Below are 21,216 nucleotides of genomic sequence, written 5' to 3'. Positions count from 1 at the left end.
TTCTCATCTAGCGCGAAATATTCAGAGAGTGTTTCGAATATACGTGTTATTTATATAATATATAATGAATGAAATATTTTTTATAGGGATAAATCATACGATTTTGTTATGTCTATCTAAAAATTACATTTCTTATAAACAATTATATATATATATATATATATATATATACATATGAACAATATATACATGTGAAATTTTTATTTTAAATAACACTAATTTGGCTATTTTAAATTTAATATTATTATTTTGAAATATATTATTAATTGATATATAAAAAAAAAACTATTCAAATGCAAATAAAATAATTATTTTCTTTTTCTATACAAAATATACCCTTAATGAATTGAAAAGTTTTCAAACTAACATGGTTAACAATTTTTTGTTTCTATGCGATTTATAACAAAAAATGAGAAAATAAAAGTCCTCTTTTTTTTTGTCGTGGCTCAAAACTTTTCAATCCACTCTCTTAGATACTACGATATAAAAACATCTATTACGTTAGGAAAAAGTTAGTAATTGAACGTTAAATCGAGGTCCTCTTATCAAGTAATTACAAGTTGTTAAGACTAATTAACAAGCGTTCGATAACCGATGTGTGTGTGATTAATGGAATTATCTAATTTTCGATCTAATTGTTCTCTATCTATTCTATCTATCTCTAAGTTTAAAAGGTCACGAATAAAAATGTCAATGTTAATGTAAAATTATATTTCCTAAGAATTTAGTAAATTTGATCGGTTTTTCTTTTTTTCTTATTTTTTGTATTTCCTCTAAATGTTTTTCCTCAAACTATATATTTATATATATATATAAACGATATCTTTATATATTTTATTATAAGTATGCAAGTAAAATAAGTATTTAATTATATTTAAATTACGATAATTCTAAGAATAATTTCTCCTTCCTGAATTTTATTTTAATTAAGGATGTATATCATCTTGTGCGATTGCCGAAACTTACATATTTACCTATTTACCTACGTATGCACATACGCATCTATGAGTAATACATACTTACGTATTGAGGTACGTACATATACATATATATATATATATGTATATACGTATTTATACATATACTCAGATATGTATGTACAGTATCGAACAAAAGTATTGGCACAAATTATATTTTTTATTCATATTTTCTTGATAATATAAAAAAAATAAACAAATGATTATAATTTTGTCACCTTTGGTGTGACGTATGAGTTCAAAGGGTTATTTTAATATTTAATTAAATAAAAAGCTTTGCAACCCATCCGCGTATTAAAAAAAAATAATCTAGAGAGACATAATTTAAAAAAAAAAGAAAAAGAATTTTTGTACAAATTAACACAAGATGTTAGGGTAGGTAAAATTACTTACAAGACAATACTTTTGTTCAGCACTGTATGCACGTATGTATGTATAAATGTTACCACGTGTATACATCGATTAGAGATACACAGGATGATGACGTTCGTATTAGACGTAATATCATCCAATCTTATTGTTAGAGTTATCTTCAAAAAGGTAAAAACACATAATTCCTTGACGATTTTTCCAATCGAACAAATTATATATTCCACAAAAAACATGACGTCTGTAGATTTCAAATAAAAAAACTAAAAAATACCCCTGAAGAGGGAAAAAATTCTAACGAGATCGTTACGCGTTTGAAATTAACTTTGTCCTACGAATAAAACATGCATATCTGTCTTACGTTTATAGAACAGCAATAAAACTCGTATAAATAGAATTATATAATAAAGACGAGCACAAATGGCCCGTTTACTGGTTTACGCTGATCTGCATGCATAGATACATTTATATTTCGTAATTCGACTAATATTTTCTCGCAAAATTGTATTTTCGCAAATTCGGATTTTCTAATATATTTCAAACGATTAAAATATAAATTTACACACTGACATTAATATGTTCATACATTCGATAGATATTTCTCGATGCTATAAACAAATAAAAATTAAGTTATCAATGCAATACATGAAATATGATCAGAAATTTACGTTTTTCGGTTTGTCTTACGCCATGAAATAATCACGGCGTAATCTGAAAATAAAATCAAGTTTAAATATCTAAATTAATTATATTAGACAAAATTTAAACTATACAAATAATCAAATAGCTTCTCAAAAGTTGCTTTACTGAACTAAAAATTACTTTATTAACAACACAAAATAAAATTTCATATCTTTAAACGAAAAACAAAATATTCTAATTCCATTAACAAACAAATATTAATTTTATATTTTCTGTTTTAATTTTCTCAGTAAAACGACTTTGAAGAAAGCCTGTATACGTCATACTATTTACAAGTATTTGATTCATCGTTAAATTAATTAAGGACAAGGTAAAATATGTTTCATACCCATGTATATGTGTGTGTATACTTACATATATATGACGATAGTCCATCGTAGAGAAACCATGAAGAGAGACATGCTTGCTAACGAAGAAAAAAAAAAAGGAAAAGACAGATGAAAAAGAAAGAGAGAAAGAAAGAAAGAAAGAAAGAAAGAAATGTTCAGCGAGGATAAAAGCGAATCGTTTCGTGCGTAAATCGTTTGGAACGAAGGCCATTATATGCCATTAAAAACGTCACAACTCAGCCACAAATACGAGACTCGGTTGACGTCAATTTTTCGAAAGAAAAGATCGACACTCGTCCAATAAATCATATGTTACGATTTTCATTAAACATTTAAATAGAACATTTAATTGATGTACACTTAACAATAAGTAACAACAATGAGTCATTCAAAAATAATCATGTGCCGATAATTTGAAAAGCGAACTACATATCTATGTATATAAAACAACGTGTAGAATTTATTTTCCCCAATTTACTTTTTAATATAAATAATTTTAATCCAAACAAACAAATTTATTTAGTCCACTTTTTTAATTGTCAGCACAATTATCATCACACATCGTCTTGTACAAATTCAAATATTTAAACGATCGATATAATATCGAAGTAAGAATCGAGATATCGCGTTACCAATTTCATCTAACAATAAGATTGAGATAACAGTGCAAAGAAAGAAAAAAAAGGAAAGCATTGACGTTTAACATTGACGTAGTTTCGCACCTCATGGAAGATTTACGATCGATAAGATAGCACGAATAAGAGATAACAAGATTTACCAACCGTTTGCATCTCTTGCAATTGTGTTTTTGCATTTTCATGATGACGCGTATTGTTAGCGACGTTCGACGAACTCGTTAAATGGCCCCCGTAGCGACGTTGAGAAGTTGGCTACGGAGTGAAGTTTACAACACCGTGAACTTAGCCTAAGATATATATCTCTATATACATTACACATACATACATCCCCATATATGCATTTACATTGGTTATATTCGCCCCAGTAAGATCGATTTCTCTAACATAACGCATACGCGCGCGCGCGCGCACACGTGTGTGTATAATTAATACAATTTACAGAGTTTAAACGTAAGAAAAAAAATATAATAAAATAAATGAATACCTACTATACAAGTATAATCGTAAAAATCTACGAGTCCTTAAAATATTAACTTTAACTCCCACGGAATGTTAGGTTATGGAAACGTAAGAATACTCGTTAAAAAGAGAAGAGACAAAAAAAGAAAAGAAATAATAGAACAAGGGGCTAAAAGAAAGAATGTGAATAATCGGATAGTGACGTGCGAAGAAGCACGTGTGCGAAGCTATTTGCTATTCAATTATACGAATGAACAATTACCGAGAGGAAGGGAAGAAGAAGACACATACATATATATATATATATGACTAACCTAAGAAGAGGAAGAAAAGAAGGAAGAATAAGACTTAAAAAAAGAAACAGTAGCAGCGGAGTAATAATAATAATAGTAGCAGTAGTAGTAATAGTAGTAGTTAGGTAGTAGCAGGTAGTAAGTAGTATAGAAGAACAAGAATACGAATAAGAAAAAAGGATGATGAAGAACGGCGGTGGTGGCACGTACAACGTACGTTGACGTCAATCGTCAAAGATAACGTATTATACGCGTGAACGGGACGATGCCTCGAGAAGGAATGAAGTGGGAGGGAGGATGCACGGTAAGAAGAAGTGGTGGTGCGGCGGTGGCGGCGACGATAGAGGGGGGGAAGAAGAAGAAGAAGAAGAAGAAGAAATAGGAGGAGTGGGGGAAACGCGTCGGCGGCATCGCTCGCTAAGAATGGCCGGGGCTTCGCGGGCGCGTAGAGTGAAGTACACATCCATACATACATACATATGTACATATACGATATCTACATGCATGCAGATGTGTTGGATGAAGCGTAGGGGTAGAAGAAGAGGAAGACAAAGAGAGAAGAGAAGGAGAAGGGTGACGAGTAAGAGGTGGTGGTGGTAGTGGTGGTGGTGGTGGTGATGGTTGGTTGATAGTAGTGGTGAGGAAAGGGGTAGCGGGCGTGAAAACTGTCGAGTGGGAGCGCCGAGTGCAGAGGGGTGGCAAGATGGCTGCCGGTCAGTCGGTATCGAACCGCCGTGCCGTCACGAGAGTAACGCGGACCGCGTGCGGTCACGGCACATCTCCGTGACCGACGAAGAGAATTTCTAAGAGAGAGAAGGAAAATAAAAAAGAAAGAGTGTTAAAGAAAGAAAGAGAAGAGTATAGGGATATCTAAAAAGATAGAGATATATAAAAAAGGGCGACGTCTCTACCGATGGCACTGTTCTCCCGGTACGACGTACCCCTCGAGGTCGACGATACCAACGTCTATTACAATACTTATCATCCTCATCCTAAAACAATTAACGACGTAAATCCTCATAGACTTGGATGGTCTCATTGACCGGCTTCTAAAGTAAGTTTTCTTTTTCTTTTCTTTTCTTTCCTTTCGTACGGACGTATTATTTTATTAACGTTGATCCGATGAGATTAGTTCACTTTTTCTTCTCTCTTCTTTTTTTTTTTTAAATGTAATTTGCGTTATTAAATTGTATATTAAATTTACTACCGCTTCTACTATTTCTTCTTCTTCTGCTTCTTCTTTCTTTCTTTCTTTCTTTTATTTGAAATACTTCAAATATTACTTGTTCTCTCTCATATTCTCGCCGATATATATCGTTATTGAAGACCGCCGACGTTTATCGATCGGCATAGGTCGATAGATACGTACGAGGGGTAGTCCTCGATCCATGACGTCACTCACGAATACTTGCCGTACTTGTTGCGGAGAGAGACACAACGTCTATCCGGCAAAGAGGAGAGCGCCGACCTTTCCACTCTCTTTCGTCCTAAAACACCAAAGACAAGGACGACAAAGAGGAAGGTACGGAAAGGGAAGGAGAGAAAGGGGTGGTCTCTCTTCTTCGATCTTTCTTTATTCCTTGCATCCCATGCACACTCCTATTGTCTAGTCTCTTAAACAATTTTCTTCCTTTCTTTCTTTCTTTTTTTTTTTTTTTTTATATTATACATAGCTGCAATAATATTTTTTATAAAACATTGGGTTGGCCAATAAGTTCGTACGATTTTTTTTGTTTTTATTTAAATATTACTTTTTACATTTAAATCATTTTTAAATCGTTACAAATAATATTTTAATAAATTTTTTTACGGGATGGCAATTTAGTTTTAATTAATTATACTCTTGAAAGAGAATTTGTTTTTTTTTTTTTTTTTTAAGCAACACGATTAAGAAATCGCGCACGAACGTATTGGCTAGAATATATATATATTTTATATTTCATGTAACATATCGATTTATTTTTAATTAATTATCGTTCTTCCGATCCCCCTACCACCCCCTTTCTTTCCCCTTCCTTTTGTATTTATACGACTCAATCGTAAACGATACGAGATAATATTATAAATATATATATATATATACGAAAAAAATAATCCTATATTCTTGGTTTTTTTCTTGTAACCTCCGACAGTTGATTTTACTTACTTACTGGGTGTATATACGTCAAAGGTCCATCTCCTGTTCGGTAGCACGTAATTTCGAGCTAACTCGAGAAGAGAGATATGTAGTACTTACGTGCGAAATAATAAAGGTGGGGGTGTCTCGGAAGTAGAGAAAAAGAAATAGAAACAGAGAGAGATAGAGATAGAGAGAGAGAGAAAGAAAGAAACCCGAACGACAAACGCGGTTTTATATATCTCCAGGCTATCCATGTTGTAAAAGTCGAGGAAGAATGTCTAGTCCATGAGATACTTATCTTCTCGACATTTCTTCATTTTTCTTTTTTTACTTCTATCTCTTTTTTTTTTTTGAATCACTTTCTCGACATAGATATACTTCCTTTTCCTCTACTTCAAGTTTCAAGATTCTTCTTCTTCGTTCTTTGCTCTTCTTCGTGCCAGTTCTTACTTGCACGTTTATGATCACCTTCCATTCTCATCTCGTTTGAATTCTTTTTTCTTTTCTTTTTCTTTTTCTTTCTTTCTTTTCTTTCCTCCGCGTTCTCATTCACAATGATCAGTTTTGAAAAGACTGCCACCGTCGATGTCATCTAACTGTAATGAGAAAGATAAAGAGTTTGTTACGTACCATTCCAGAGTTTGAACATTTTTTGAATAAATTGAAAGTTCCTTTATTTCAATGCATTTCTGTTTTATGAATGATTCTTTTTTTTTTTGTTCTGCGATATCTTTGTTGGTTTAATGCAATGAGAATTTTGTTATTATGATTCATTTTGGTAATTAGTCTTGTTTTTTATCTATGTTTTAGATCGCTAAGGAATAAAGGCTTAGGATTGACAGTATCCAAAATATTGTTCACTTGTAAACGGTAGAAAAATATTTGATAAAAATGGATACCGGAACTAGCCAAGGTAAAAAGCAAATCCGTGTGGGTTTCTATGATATAGAAGGAACTATCGGTAAAGGAAACTTTGCCGTAGTAAAATTAGCTAGGCATAGAATCACCAAAACAGAGGTACATATATTAGTTCCTATCGTTTCATTATTTTTAATAATTATTATTTACAAATTATGCAATAACTTGTATTTTTTATTTTAGGTGGCTATCAAGATAATCGATAAGACTCAACTAGATCCTACTAATCTAGAAAAAGTTTATAGGGAAGTTGAAATAATGAAACAACTAGAACATCCCCATATTGTTAAATTATATCAAGTTATGGAAACTAAAAATATGATATATATGGTAAGAAGAAATAGAAAATATATTCTATAATATAATATTTATATATCTTTAAGCCAATAATGTGTTTAATAAAATATAAAAACATATTTTCTATTTATTTAGGTATGTGAATATGCAAGTAAAGGAGAGATATTCGATTACATAGCACAATATGGAAGAATGGGAGAACCAAGAGCACGGGCAACATTTGCCCAAATCCTATCTGCAGTTGAATATTGCCATGCGACAGGCATAGCTCACAGAGATTTGAAGGCTGAAAATTTGCTCCTAGATGCTCAAATGAACGTTAAGATTGCTGATTTTGGTTTTAGCAATAGATTCGCACCTGGAGAGCGATTGAGTACATGGTGCGGAAGCCCTCCTTACGCTGCTCCAGAAGTATTTAGAGGAAAACATTACGCTGGTCCAGAAATTGATGTTTGGGTATGTATCTATTTCTTCTTCTTTTTATCTGAAATAAAAAAATTATATATTTATTAGATAATGTTCACTAAAAAAAAATAAGGAAAAAACGTAATTATATATATATATGTTTTTTAATAATTTTACAGAGCTTAGGCGTCGTGTTATATGTATTAGTATGTGGTGCACTGCCCTTTGATGGATCTACACTTCAATCTTTAAGAGATCGCGTGTTAAGCGGTAGATTTCGTATTCCATATTTCATGAGTACAGGTACATTATTATATTATATACGTGTACTTCAATTACTTACTACATTTTTTTTATAATCGATTTTAATCGCGATTTATATATGTATATATGTAACATTTTTTTCATTTTTATTCTCTCATAGATTGCGAGAGTCTTATACGTAAAATGCTAGTTTTGGAACCTGCAAAACGATACACAATTCCACAAATAAAAAGGCATCGTTGGATGGCAGGTTCAGCAGATACTGTTTGTTCTGCTATTATAACTAGATCATCTCCATCTATTCAAGAACCTAACGAACAAATACTTCGGCTTATGCATAGTTTAGGCATAGATATTACACGAACTAGACAGGTAAATTCTCAAAGATACAATTAATAAAATATATTATTATCATCTATTATTATTATTACTAATAATATTATTTTTCTTTTTCAACAGTCATTAGGAAATAGCAGTTACGATCATCACGCTGCTATTTATTTCTTATTACTTGAGAGATTGAAGCAACATCGTGTCACCAGTACGACGAATAATATTTGCTGGCCCACAGTTGCTAGATCAAAAGAAGATAAATTCAAGTCAAGGTATATTTCTAACTTTTTCTTAATTAAAAAAAACAAAGACATTAGTTTGTTTTTAATGCTGCTATTAGATAAAGAGAAAGAGAGAGAAGTCTACTTCCAATCCTGCCAGTCTCAAGAAAATCATGTATAAAATAGTACCCCATGTTTAATCCTTTAATTTTTATTTCCAGCTATAGCTTAGTGGGACGTTGATCTTTATTGGCGGGTCGTGCAGAAAATTGGAGAGATTTTGTCACGACAGGTTGGATTGGAAGCGCATTGCTGTCACTTTGTTTTTGGTAACTTTCTTTCTTTCATTTTTCTTGCTTTTCTGTTCTGTTATTTTGCTTATGATTATTTTTAAACAACGCCATGGATTACGTTTTCTTTCTTTTTCTTTATCGTTCTTATTTATTATTATCATTTGAAATTAATTTATATTTTAATTTCGTTCGATTTTCTGTAAGTTCTATTAATTATTTTTTATTTAAAATTTAACATCCGTCTGTAACTACGAAGATTAATATGTTGATGATGTATTACAATTTTAATGACATGATAATGATATCTTTTTCATTTATGCTGTAGTGGTAAGAAGAAGATTATTACGTAAGCCTGTGTCAATAAATGAATACAAGAGATAAAAAAAATATGGAAGATTTTCTATAATAACTTTAAATATAACAGATCAATATCCATCCTTTGTTTTAGAACAAGAGACGACGTAGGCAGGGGAGGTAAACGCTTCAGTTCAACGAGCTCTTCGACCGATGAAGGTTGTTGCAGTGCAGAAGGTGATTTAGAAGAAGGACCAAGTAGCGATGAGTTGAGGGAAGCGCAAATTAAATTAGAAGAGCACAGGCTTGGCCTAGACCATGACATCAGCCAACGAATCGACAGTCAAATTGTCAATCGAAAATTAAGCGATTACCAGCAACATTTTGATAGTCCACTTATGGATCCTATTGATCCTCCTAGTCGAACGACATTGTTTCTTGCTGGTGGTAGCGGCAGCTCATCGTCCGATCTTTTCGAATCTAGTTTTGATTCCGGTTGCCCACCAGATTATACAGGGGCAAACTGTTTTACTAGTAGTTTACCTTCTTGCACTCCACCACCACCTAAAAGTCCCTCTCCAATAACTGGTAGAATATCAAGAGCCTCCCAAGGACGCAGAGCATCAGATGGTGGACCAAGATTACTTTTCTATCAACAAGGAGGCGGTGATAGACCTACTACAAGGCAACGAAGTATTCAAGGCAAGTTTATTGCTCCTATTGTTTTCCTATTTTTACAATTTTTAATATTACGATTTTAAAATGACTATTTTATTTTATAAATATTATTACAGATTCTGGTAAAGCTAAAGGACATTTAGATCTTGTTCATTTGAGACCACCATCGACGCCACCTCAAAATCAACCACAATTTAAAATGCGTGGTGATTCTGGTACCCAGTTACAACTTTTGGTACAACAACGTATGTTACAACAGAAACGAAATTTATATCACAGACACCGTGCAGGTGGAAGCCCAACGCCAATTCCAGTATCGACGAATACCACTAGTAGACGTATCGATCATGTTTCGCGACAAGATAGTTATAAAATGGCCCAGAGAACACAAATATTACCACCTTTATCTCAGGGACACGTCGACCCTGATTTTGATAGAGATAGAAAACGAGAAGAAGAAAGGTGGAAGAGTTTACCATCTCGATTAGCTGCAGATTGTCAGTTAGCTGAACGGACGCTATTATGGAGTCAACAGGTAATTCTATAAAAAAAAATAAAAATGTAAAAATTTTATTAGTATATATATATATATATATATATACATATATATATATGTACACACACACGCGCGCAAGTATATACATACACATATGTATATCTATAGAGGCTATAATTTATTTAATTTTTTTTTTGTAAACAAAAACTGTGATACACAGCTATAAATAATTTTGTGGCTGTATGTTTTATACTTATTATATTTTTACATTTTTTACAAACTATAAAGCTTTAGATCCCGCTTACTTGCTTCAATTAGATTTATAGTAGTGAAAAGTAGTAGATTGTAAAGTTAAGATTTTCTGCCGGTTTGCTGTATTATTATTATTATTATTATTATTATTATCATTATTATTATTATTATTATTGTGATTGTTATTATAAAATGATTATATTAGCACACCTTTATGCAGTAATTGTTATTCTTTAGTGAATTTATGTTGAAGGAAATAAACAGTTACAATTAAGTTTAAGTTGGCCTACTTATTATACGATCAAAAATTAATTTCAATTCATATGCATGGTCTCTCAAATCCCTTTTTTGTGTAAAAATCAATGTGCCGTAAAAATTGTATTTATTATATCTCTACCCGTGTTTATATATTTAGTGCTTTGTATATTTTTATAATTAATCATTTGGCTATCTATATATATATATTGTTATTCTTATTACTATAACTATTATTAATTAGCATATGTTCACTTTGTGAATATATGAATTCGTAATGTAATAAAGTACAATAAATATTCATATTGATGATAATGTACGCGCACGTGCCTTTGCTTAAAATAAAATTTTAACAGCTATTTGAACGTATCAGGTCGGACTAGGTGGAGGTGCATCATATTTGCCACCTGGCAGTGTTGGGGGCTTCTTATGGCCCACTACAAACAACACGCATTCAACCATATTTGAAAATGCTGGGGATCCAATGGAATGAATATCTGTCCTGTTGTATTTAGTAATAATTTAGAGATTTTGAGTCTGTAAAGCTAGATTAAGATACACAACCATAATAAACAATATTGCCTTCCTAGTCTTTCCACATAATGTTATATTAGTCTTATTGTGTATATTTGATCTTAGATTTGAAAGCATGACGAGAGGGGTTTACTTGACGTATACTTATTAAATATTTCTTTATAATTAACGCTTTTACGTTATGAAAAAAAAAAATCAATATTGTATTCTAGCTTACACACCCAGAATCTCTAATCACGTGGATAGTACATGTTACTGAATGTCAAAAATTTATATGATTTTTATATGCTCTCTTTGGTAGAATACGAGGGTCATAATATTATATGACATTAAAAATTATCCTGTACTCGCAGCATACATACATCATCGTTATCATATCCAATGGTACAGGGTTAATCTTTTTATGCAAAATGCAATAATTATTATTAAGAGTTGAAATTGGTTTTGAAAAAAAAAAAAAAAAGAAAACAAAAAAAAGAAAAACTAAATCTTTGTCATACAGTAGCATGTGCGCCTGCCTTATTACATGACTGATACGATCAGTCGAATATCCAATTATATCATAGACTGATAATTAACAACAACAAACACCAATCAAATTGATTTTGGAAAATAAGTGGCATATGTCTTCTTTCGTGAATGTTACTTCTCTCTGATCCTTTCGGTTGATTATTATTATCGGGCTATATCTGGCAGAATAATTCTATCGCTTATTATTTTTAGAAATATATTATTATTTATATTACACGTATGATGATAATAATAACTCATTAAATTTCTACACCATATAAATGTTACCAACGATATTCTCTACTGCCACTGAATGAGAAGAAGAACGCAAGTGTTCAAAAACAATGACGAGGTATTATAAACATGTTTTAGCTGTAAGCTGTAAGAATAAATGAAAATTGTTACATCGATAATATGAGAGAAAACATATGCCACTTAAAATGTTTCTTTTTTTCGACTAATAAAAGAGAGTGGAAATGGCAATAGAACTAATAAAACTAATTGTTCGTTAAAACGTTGCGTTGTTGTTGCTTTAATTAGAAGAAATATTTTAATAATATTGAATGTACAAAAATTAGAATATGTTTAAATCCTTCCACTCTTCTTTAATGGTGCATAACGTTATCGTTAGGAAATAATCATAATAAATAAAGAAAACAATAATACTAGTGGGTAATAAATTGTAGTTGGCATATAAGAATACGAAAGAAGTGCTGCATTCTGTAAAAATGTTTAACGGAAGTCATTAAAATATATAAATATATATATAAAATATACAAATATATATATATCTATATATACATGTGCTTTACAAATTCATGCATGAAATGTTATCAAAGCAATCAGATTTGAGATGCTTCGTCTTAGTAGAAGAAATAAAAAAAGAAAAGAAACTCCAAAAAAATAAATAAATACGATATTAGAAAGATGGATAGAGCACCACTGAACAATAAAGAAAAGATCAATTTAATGGCAATCATTATTAAATTCAATATATCTTAATTGTCGCAACTGTTTTTCATAAGAAGAAGAAAGAAAAAAGGAATAAATGCATATATACACTTTTTATATGTTTCCATATTTTAAACAATAGGTGTCAATTTTACTCCACGGATATAAAATCTCCAAAGCTCAAAAACATCAAAAACATTTTCATATGTTTTACAATAATAAATAATAACGAACAAATAACGATGATTATTTTAAGGAGGACGTTGAGAAACATGTCATCTAAAGAACAGAGAGTACATTTTTTTAAAAACAAAGCTTTTGTATTTTTACATAGAATTTTTTAGCTTTGCACGATCGTATATTGTATCTGTTAGGGAAGGATGATGAGATGATGATGATGATGATGATGATGATACATAAGTAAAACGAAATGGTATTGAGAGAGAAAAAGAAAAAAAATGCGAAAAAAATGTTTTTACATTTTGATATGAATACAGCACTTTCTAATGCAAATAATACGTAATCTTAGAGTTTAGTAGTTTTTAGTCAGTAGAGTGCAATACCGGCCGCGCACAACTGACAACAACGATTTTACTATTCGAATTTTCTGTCATTTTTTACCCAAAGGAAGATGATTAAAAAGAAAAAAAAAAAAGTAAGGAAGAGAAACAACAATCAAACTTTTGCTCAAAGTCTTTTGATATGTGTATCGATCAATAGCCGTTAAGTTAGCCTAATTCTGAAAAAATACTCTGTCATTCTAAAAAGGCTTAGTACTTCAAACAAAATATGCGTAAGACTCAGGAATTGAAATTTGTTTCTAAAACCGCCACTGATTGATAGAAGATAATATCTATCCATTTAAGCTTGTCTTTTTGGAGCGATGGATTAGTAGTTCCATTTTTAAACTGGGATCCATTTTAAATGATGTATTCCATTCATTTGTAATCAGCAATAAAATTCATTTCATCTCTATGCGCATCAAGATAATATATGCTAGTATGTGTCTTTAATTTTAGTATATATATAAATATGTATTTATATATATACTTTGTAAAAAGACTGTTTGTAAGATATTATTGATTATTGGTTTTGCAATGCACGGTCTAACATAAAATAACATCTGCGATATTTGGTAGAGCAATGATTTGCTATTGAATTAAGACTGCCACACGAGTTTACCATCATACAGAAAGATATTATAAATAATAACAGACACACACATACACACATACACACACACACGAGTTAATAAAGGTGTATATGGAAACTCCATTTTTGTCCTCCTAGAGAAAATAGATATTTGCTCGTTTCTTTATTCGTTACAAATGATAGTTCAGTAGTTACTGTTTATAAATCATCTACATATGTATAAGCGCGTGCATAGAATGTACCAAATAAAAACATATGAGGATCAAAACTTTGATTTAATTTCTTCATCTCTTAATATGTATAGAAATTTAATTAATCTCTCGTATTATAATTTAACACGCATGAGTCTCACACTTTGTTATAATGCAACAAAGAAGTTAATATTAAATTCAATATAAATATATTTATAGAAATACACTTATTTATAATTTATTGTAACATTAAATATAACACCGCATTTTAGATTAAAACTTCGATAATGTTTTAATAGCATCTCTTTGCTACCGTATGATACAGAAATATCTACCTCCTATTCGCGAATGTAGCTACTCGGTACACCATCACAAAAGATATCAGTGCCAGTTTTCTTGGCACGATTTAATGCTTCTTCCGGAGTAAGTTTCTCATATTCACTAGGATTCTTAGGATCTCCATTAGGATACAAATCTTCTTTCTCGAAATCCTCTTTGATCTTTTTAGCATATACCTCGTTGAAGAGATCTTTAGCTGTAAATTCTCCTTGACTAACTTCCGCTTTATATGATACATACGGTTTCAAATTGAAACCTTCTAAAGATGGGACGATAAGCTCCGGTATCATTTCTGGTACGCGAACAAATTTTTGTCCCACTTTGAAACCTATATCTCTCACTCCTCTTTCTGCGCAAAGAATATAACAAATCTAATAAAGTTGATGTACACTTTAAATAATTATTTTTGAAACATTAGACGACGACAATGATGACAATAGGTGTTAAACAATTCTGAACTTACTGTCTATTGGATAATCCGGATATGGATCTGTCCTTTGCTTTTCTTTAAAAACTCGACTACCACGTTTATTAATAAGTAAAAATTTACGAAAATTACGCTTTCCATAACTAATACAAGAAGTTGATATACCTCTTTGTATTATCAAAGACGGAGAAGCCATAATTATAATTAAACTAATAACAATTCTAAAACTTAATTTATAAAAAGATATACGACAATAAATTTATAATAACAATTCGTATACGATATAAAAATACCAATTAAATTAACCAAACTTTTCATGCATCTATTTCGATATCGTGAATTAACCTAACTTTTCATTCATCTATTTTAAAATCACACACTTGACCGCAACGAGTCGCTGTTATCGGAGTTAGATTTTTAACAATCTTTTATAATTATTATCAATATTTAAAAATCATGATTAACATTCTTATATTATATGACATAAATATAACGCTAATTAATTAACGTTAACAAACATAATCATTGAAAATTATAAATGATGTTAATTCATTGTTTATTAACCATATTTTACGTATTACGCTTTTATTTTAAATAAATGAATAATATTAATAAGAATTATTTATTTAAATGCATTTATAATTACGAAAACAATTAAAAAATACTCACTCGTCGAAGTGCTGGGATAGGTAATGCAAATATTATTGAGGTAGGTCGAAGCACTGAACGTTTTCGATCCTGTTTACATTTGTCCACGCGAAATTCTCGATTTACAGTTACGATGTCATATCGATGTATATTAGGCGCTATTTTTAAAACTGTATCGTACACGCGTACTTTGATTATTAATTATGTAATATTTAAATTAAATAAATGTGATTTAATTATAATAATGTATAAGATGTGCGGAACAAAATATTTATTGGCATCCATGTTTGATTTATACTAAAACTTGTTCTTGGCGCCAATATTTTCATGGTTGCTATGGAAACGTGTATCAGGAGCGTAACTATGGAAAAGATTCGATGGGGTAAATCTATTTCGAGTTGCCTTTATTCAGGGGCATATGTCGTGCGTATATTTATATAGATTTATGTATTAATATAATTTAAATATTTAGAAGAACTTACGTGATTAGAAATTGATAAATATTTAAAATAAAATATAATTAAAATACCAAAACATTTATTTGTTGCAAAATTGTTACCAAAGACAGACTTTCCTTCTTACTCTAAAGTATTTTCATATATATATTCTGATATATTTTTTTACGCCGTAATAAAATATTATCAAATAATTTCGAGATTGTTAAATTACCATTTAAATTTATATACATTACTTTCTTCATGCAAATTGATTAATTGAAATATTCAAGAGCATATATATATATATACGCATATATCTATGTGAGTACTTAAAAAATACGAATGTTTGTATAACACAATATTATACAAGCTTATTAATTTTTTAATATTTTTCTATTTTTTTATAACTTTTTCTTTTTAATATTCATTCATTAAAGATTATCTTATTTCAAATCCTTGAGAAAAATCTTCATTCGTCATATAATAATCGATTTGTCATTTCGATCAATTGCAATCGATCGACGATAAGAAGTGCCCTATGATTTCTTTATTTGTTCCTTTTTCTTTTAAATGCAAAATAGATCAAAATAAAGGTAACAATAATTTCTTTTAAAGTCAACACAAGAAATAAAAAATAAAATAAGAAACCCAAAATGTCTTCGAATAAAATTTCAATGCAAATATTAAGCGTAATTTGATTTAAAAGCGATCACATGCATTAACTTTGTGTTAGAACAAACGTTAGGATAAAAAATAAAATCGGGGTGATTTTTCTTTTTTTCTTTTTATCATCATAAATATATATTATGATAGATAATGTATGCGTAGAGAGATAGAAAAAAAAGATGCCACGAAATCTGACGATACGAGGTGTTGTAATTTTCATCGAAGAAATAATTCGTTACAATTAAGCACAGAATTATAATCGTTCACTTTTGTACAAGAACAAATTTATCAATTTTATCAATTTGTAATGGTTCTTCTTCTTAGAGGTGAAACGGGGATTTATTGGGATAGAGGCGGATTGAATTAGAGAAAGAGGGGGGTAAGAGGACTTCTAAATTATTTATGTATGTATGTATATATGTAAAATCGTTATCTAAGCTCCTACATATCCAGATTTCGCAATATCCTTGTAAATATTCAGATAGAAAATATTGATTAAACTTTTCACTGTTGTGTGTCAACGACGAGAGGGGCGTGAAAAGGGGATCGACAAATTTCGATCGTGTAAATTTCACTTTCATACACTCGGAACATTCATACGCGCTATTACGATCTCTCTCTCTCTCTCTCTCTCTTTCTTTCTATTTGTTTCTTTCTCTCTTTTGTTGCACGAAGCGTTATGAAAAAAGCGTGTTGCTGCGATTTATTTCACACAATGTACGTGTATACATTGATGAATCGATTTTTAAAAATGGGGACTGGGAAAAAAAAATAAATAAAACTAGACACAGAATATAGAAAAAAAAAAAAATTAATAAATAAAAAAAATCCATAAATCTTCTCTCATACAATTTCAACCGTATGATTGTAATTCATCTCTTTTTTTCTCTCGTTGCTGTTGGTTGTTATTTTCATATCGGACATTGTGCAGGTTCAACGAGATTGAATAATAATTAAAAAAAAAGATGAATGATATATATATAACAATAAAACACATTTTTTTTCGTCAATTGAGTAAATTCTTAAAAAAAAAATATATCGATTATACGAACACGTAGATTTATTAAAAAATAATTCATTAAAACGATATCGCAATACTTTTTTTTTTTCTTTTTATAACAAGCACCCAACGATTTAAATCTTCGTTTTAAAAATTATGTCAATAATTATTTTCTTTTTTTTTTGTTCTTTTTTCTTTTTCTTTTAATATACATATTATAATATAATAATAAGTTTTTGAATCATTCCATTTCTGCGCAATGTCCACACAGAACTTATTTCATTTCTACAAAAACACAAACGCGCGCACGCGTGTGATTACTCATTATATATATGTATAAGTATATATAATAAGTGAAATTTATATATATAATATTTATATATATATATATATAAACTAACATTCTTCCGTTCATTTTTCTCTTTATGATTCTCTCTCTCTCTCTCTCTCTCTCTTTCTCGATATCGACGATGACGATGATGATAATAACTAATGGTAATAAAAAATAACTAACTGATATTACTTCATTTGTGTTTTGCGATATATAACCATGGTGGTGTTAGCAGCATCTGTGTTTTGTCCATTAGGGTCGTTATTATTATTACATTCGTAATATGTATGTGTTTGTGTATTTGTCGTGTGTATATTAAATGTATATCCATACACGTATATATAAAAACATATATACGATATGTCCTATATATATATATGTATAGATATATAAGTATTTTTTTTTTTTCGTTTTTCTTTTTCTTTACTTTAATTATATACAATTGCAGAAAGGGGTGTGATTATTATTGTGTGTAGGCACTATGGCTTCTGGACGTACACTAAGTTGTTGTACGTTAGGGTACATCCCGTAAGGAACTTCCAAGAGAAAGAAGTCACCTCCAGTGTACGCTTGAGTTCTTTAGGAACATTATATTATTATAAATGATTAGCAAATAAATCGCTTAATTCTTTTTTCTTTTCTTTTCTTTTCTTTTTTTTTTTTTCTTTTCTTTAGGGCAGCATCTCTCTTCATCTTTTTATTATTATTATTATTTATTCATTCATTTATTTTTCTTCTTTTTGTTTATTTTTTTTCCCAATACCGCTCGTTATTCGTATTAGTATTTTTTTTAATTATTTTTAAAAATTTTCTTTTCCCTTTTCTTTTCTTTTTCTTTTTTTCTTTTTTTTTAATTATTACACTGCGGTAGAATTCAAGGGTACCGCTGGTTGTATTCACGATTCTCTTAGAAAATCCCTTTTGTTGTTTTTTTTTTTTTTAATTAATCAGGACAAATACAGAGAAGAGGATATTTAGTTCTCTCTCTCTCTCTCTATTTCTCTCTCTCCAATTATTGTATCCTGAAAGTAATCCTTAAAAGACAATTATCGTTTACAATTACAATTAAATATGCGTTTATACGTGGGCGATATAGCCGAAGATTTTTTTTCTTTTATCTTTACTTTACTTTACTTTGCTTTACTTTACTTTACTTTACTTCACTTTACTTCACTTCTTTTTTTGTCATTTGTTTGTTTGTTTTGTGTTTATCTTTCATTGTACATTTGTGAGTTCGTCTCCGTGTTTATTTCATAACATGCTAAGAAAAATATTTCAAGAATATGATATCTAACAAACAAAATAATAAGAATTAATAATAATTATAATAATAATTAATTAATTAATTAATAATAATAATAATAATTAAGAATAATAAAATTAGGAATATAACAAATACACAGTGAGATTTTCTCTCATTATTTTCACTTTTTCTATTACACACTTGCAAACACTCTTTCTCTCTCTCTCTCTCTCTTTTTTTTTCATGTATACATGCATTCTTTCTTTTTCTTTCTCTTGACAATTTGAGATAAAATAATATACATATATTAAATGTAGGACGTATATATATATATTATATATACATACGTCATTTAATAATATACGCGACGAGTGTGTGTTGTGTGCCTGTGTTGCATGTTTGTCTATTTGTTTGTATGATTACAAAAGTATATAGAATAAAAACTACATCTTACCGAGCGCACTTACTTCTTTTTTTCTTTTCTACAAACAATTTATCAATGTGAATTGATCGTGCAAATCGATCGCAATATTAACAAATTTTTATTCTAATTTTATATATATATATGTATATGCTAAACGAGTGACAATGTTTCTTTGCTTGTACCACGATTTGAAACAACAAAATATTTAAAAAATAAAATTTGTCAAGTTATTCAAACGAATAAACGTTTCACACACATCATACCGAGGAGTATGTGCAAGCGACAATTTTATCAAATATACAATTTTCTCATGACACGTCATATAATTATCTTCTATCCTTGCGAATAAAAAATAAACGAAGGAAGAAAAACGAGGAGATGAAACGAATGGAAAGAGAAAAGAAAAAAAAAAATATATATATATATATACATAAATAAAAATTACATAAGAAAACACGATCATTTCTTTTTTTTTATTTTGTTTACCTGCCATAGGCCCAGTCTCTCTTCTCTTTGTATACCGTCCCTCTCATAATATATCCCTTACAACGCACAACTTATTTACTTATTATTATTTTTTTGTTTGTAATATAATAATAAATTGCACAGAAAGAGCGTCTCTAGCAAGTATTTATGTCGTATCCCGTTAGAGAATATGATGAAGCTTCACACGTTATCGTTACACATGAAATTCAAGTTCTTTTTTTTTTCTTTCTTCAAAAACGTATCGTAGTATTAATAATAATATTCTTTATTATCATGGATGTTGTACCTGTTGTCGAGTTTTCTTTTACACGTAAACGCCGATTTATTTTATTTTTTTTATTTTTTTTTGTTTGTTTGTTTAAAACTATATAGCTGATATGTTTCTCTTGTGCCTCGCATATTAAAACTCATATTCCATAATTTTTACGTTTAAAAAATTCCAGCTTCGTTAATATAATAATAATAATAATAATAATAATAATAATAATAATGACGATTAAAATTAAGAATAATAATTATAATAATAGCAATAATAAAAATAAGGATAATAATAAAGTAGTAATAATGATAATGATAATAATAGTAGTAATAATAATAATAATAATGATAATAATAATAATTTTTCTTAAAAGTTAACATCATCATATTTTGTGTTTCGATTTATTATAAAAGAGAAATTTCTTATCTGCGATTTTAGTCGAGACAAATTTAAAAATTAGTATTACGAGGATTGGAAAAAAACAAATTAAAAAAAATCAAATATTACTAAAATATTTATAGAGATCGTTTGAAATTTAGTTTCTTATTTAAAAAATTAACAACGATAATAATAATTAATTATTATTACATATATACCATTCGCGAATAAATAAACGAAACGAAGAAACATTTACTGTTGTATCTTACATATTTTTCTTTTTTTTTTATTCTCTTTTTACTTCATTTCCATTTTTAATCCATGCTTCTAGAAATCTCATTTTTGTGAAATATTACGCGCGGATTGATATTTCTTTTTAAATTAATAAAAGAAAAGAAAAAATAATGAACATTATTATTATTAGACAAAAATGTAATAATATATATATATATATATAATATATATAAGGGATTTTAAAATACGAATTTCTCGATAGAAGTATTATTTGTAGATAACGAGGCGAGAACGTTTTCTTTTTTTTTTTGTTTTGTGTTATGTGTAACGAAACAGCGAGAAAAAAAATAATTATTACGTTAACTATTAAGAATAATAATTAATCGTTAGGTGCCCGATAAGCATCTTCGTCAT

General features: G+C 29.4%; 2 protein-coding genes and 1 long non-coding RNA gene across 4 annotated transcripts; 1 reads left to right on the top strand and 2 right to left on the bottom strand.

The window, feature by feature from the left end:
• Positions 1-3,895: 3,895 nt before the first annotated feature.
• On the top strand, positions 3,896-14,007 carry LOC122523881 (serine/threonine-protein kinase SIK2-like). 2 transcript variants are annotated; one of them, XM_043645827.1, is made up of 10 exons: positions 3,896-4,821; positions 6,697-6,903; positions 6,988-7,134; positions 7,237-7,557; positions 7,686-7,809; positions 7,931-8,142; positions 8,230-8,375; positions 9,066-9,613; positions 9,706-10,124; positions 10,966-14,007. In XM_043645827.1, exons 2-10 carry the CDS (start codon positions 6,778-6,780, stop codon positions 11,083-11,085), a joined length of 2,163 nt encoding a protein of 720 aa, XP_043501762.1. In that variant the 5' UTR covers positions 3,896-4,821; positions 6,697-6,777; the 3' UTR covers positions 11,086-14,007. The 2 variants fall into 2 exon arrangements, with proteins under 2 accessions (XP_043501762.1, XP_043501763.1); XM_043645828.1 differs by lacking the exon at positions 3,896-4,821 and adding an exon at positions 5,159-5,289.
• On the bottom strand, positions 6,303-15,559 carry LOC122523883. The gene is made up of 3 exons (XR_006305400.1): positions 15,366-15,559; positions 7,460-7,585; positions 6,303-6,482 (listed from the first exon to the last, which is right to left on the bottom strand). It is a non-coding gene; the product is annotated as an uncharacterized LOC122523883 (long non-coding RNA).
• On the bottom strand, positions 13,863-15,132 carry LOC122523882 (39S ribosomal protein L41, mitochondrial). The gene is made up of 2 exons (XM_043645829.1): positions 14,733-15,132; positions 13,863-14,618 (listed from the first exon to the last, which is right to left on the bottom strand). Exons 1-2 carry the CDS (start codon positions 14,890-14,892, stop codon positions 14,269-14,271), a joined length of 510 nt encoding a protein of 169 aa, XP_043501764.1. The 5' UTR covers positions 14,893-15,132; the 3' UTR covers positions 13,863-14,268.
• Positions 15,560-21,216: the final 5,657 nt, after the last annotated feature.

This window comes from Polistes fuscatus, unplaced genomic scaffold (genome assembly GCF_010416935.1).
Source record: "Polistes fuscatus isolate 324 unplaced genomic scaffold, CU_Pfus_HIC Scaffold7, whole genome shotgun sequence".
Classification (NCBI taxonomy): domain Eukaryota; kingdom Metazoa; phylum Arthropoda; class Insecta; order Hymenoptera; family Vespidae; genus Polistes; species Polistes fuscatus.
This window is presented reverse-complemented; position numbering and strand designations above follow the sequence as displayed.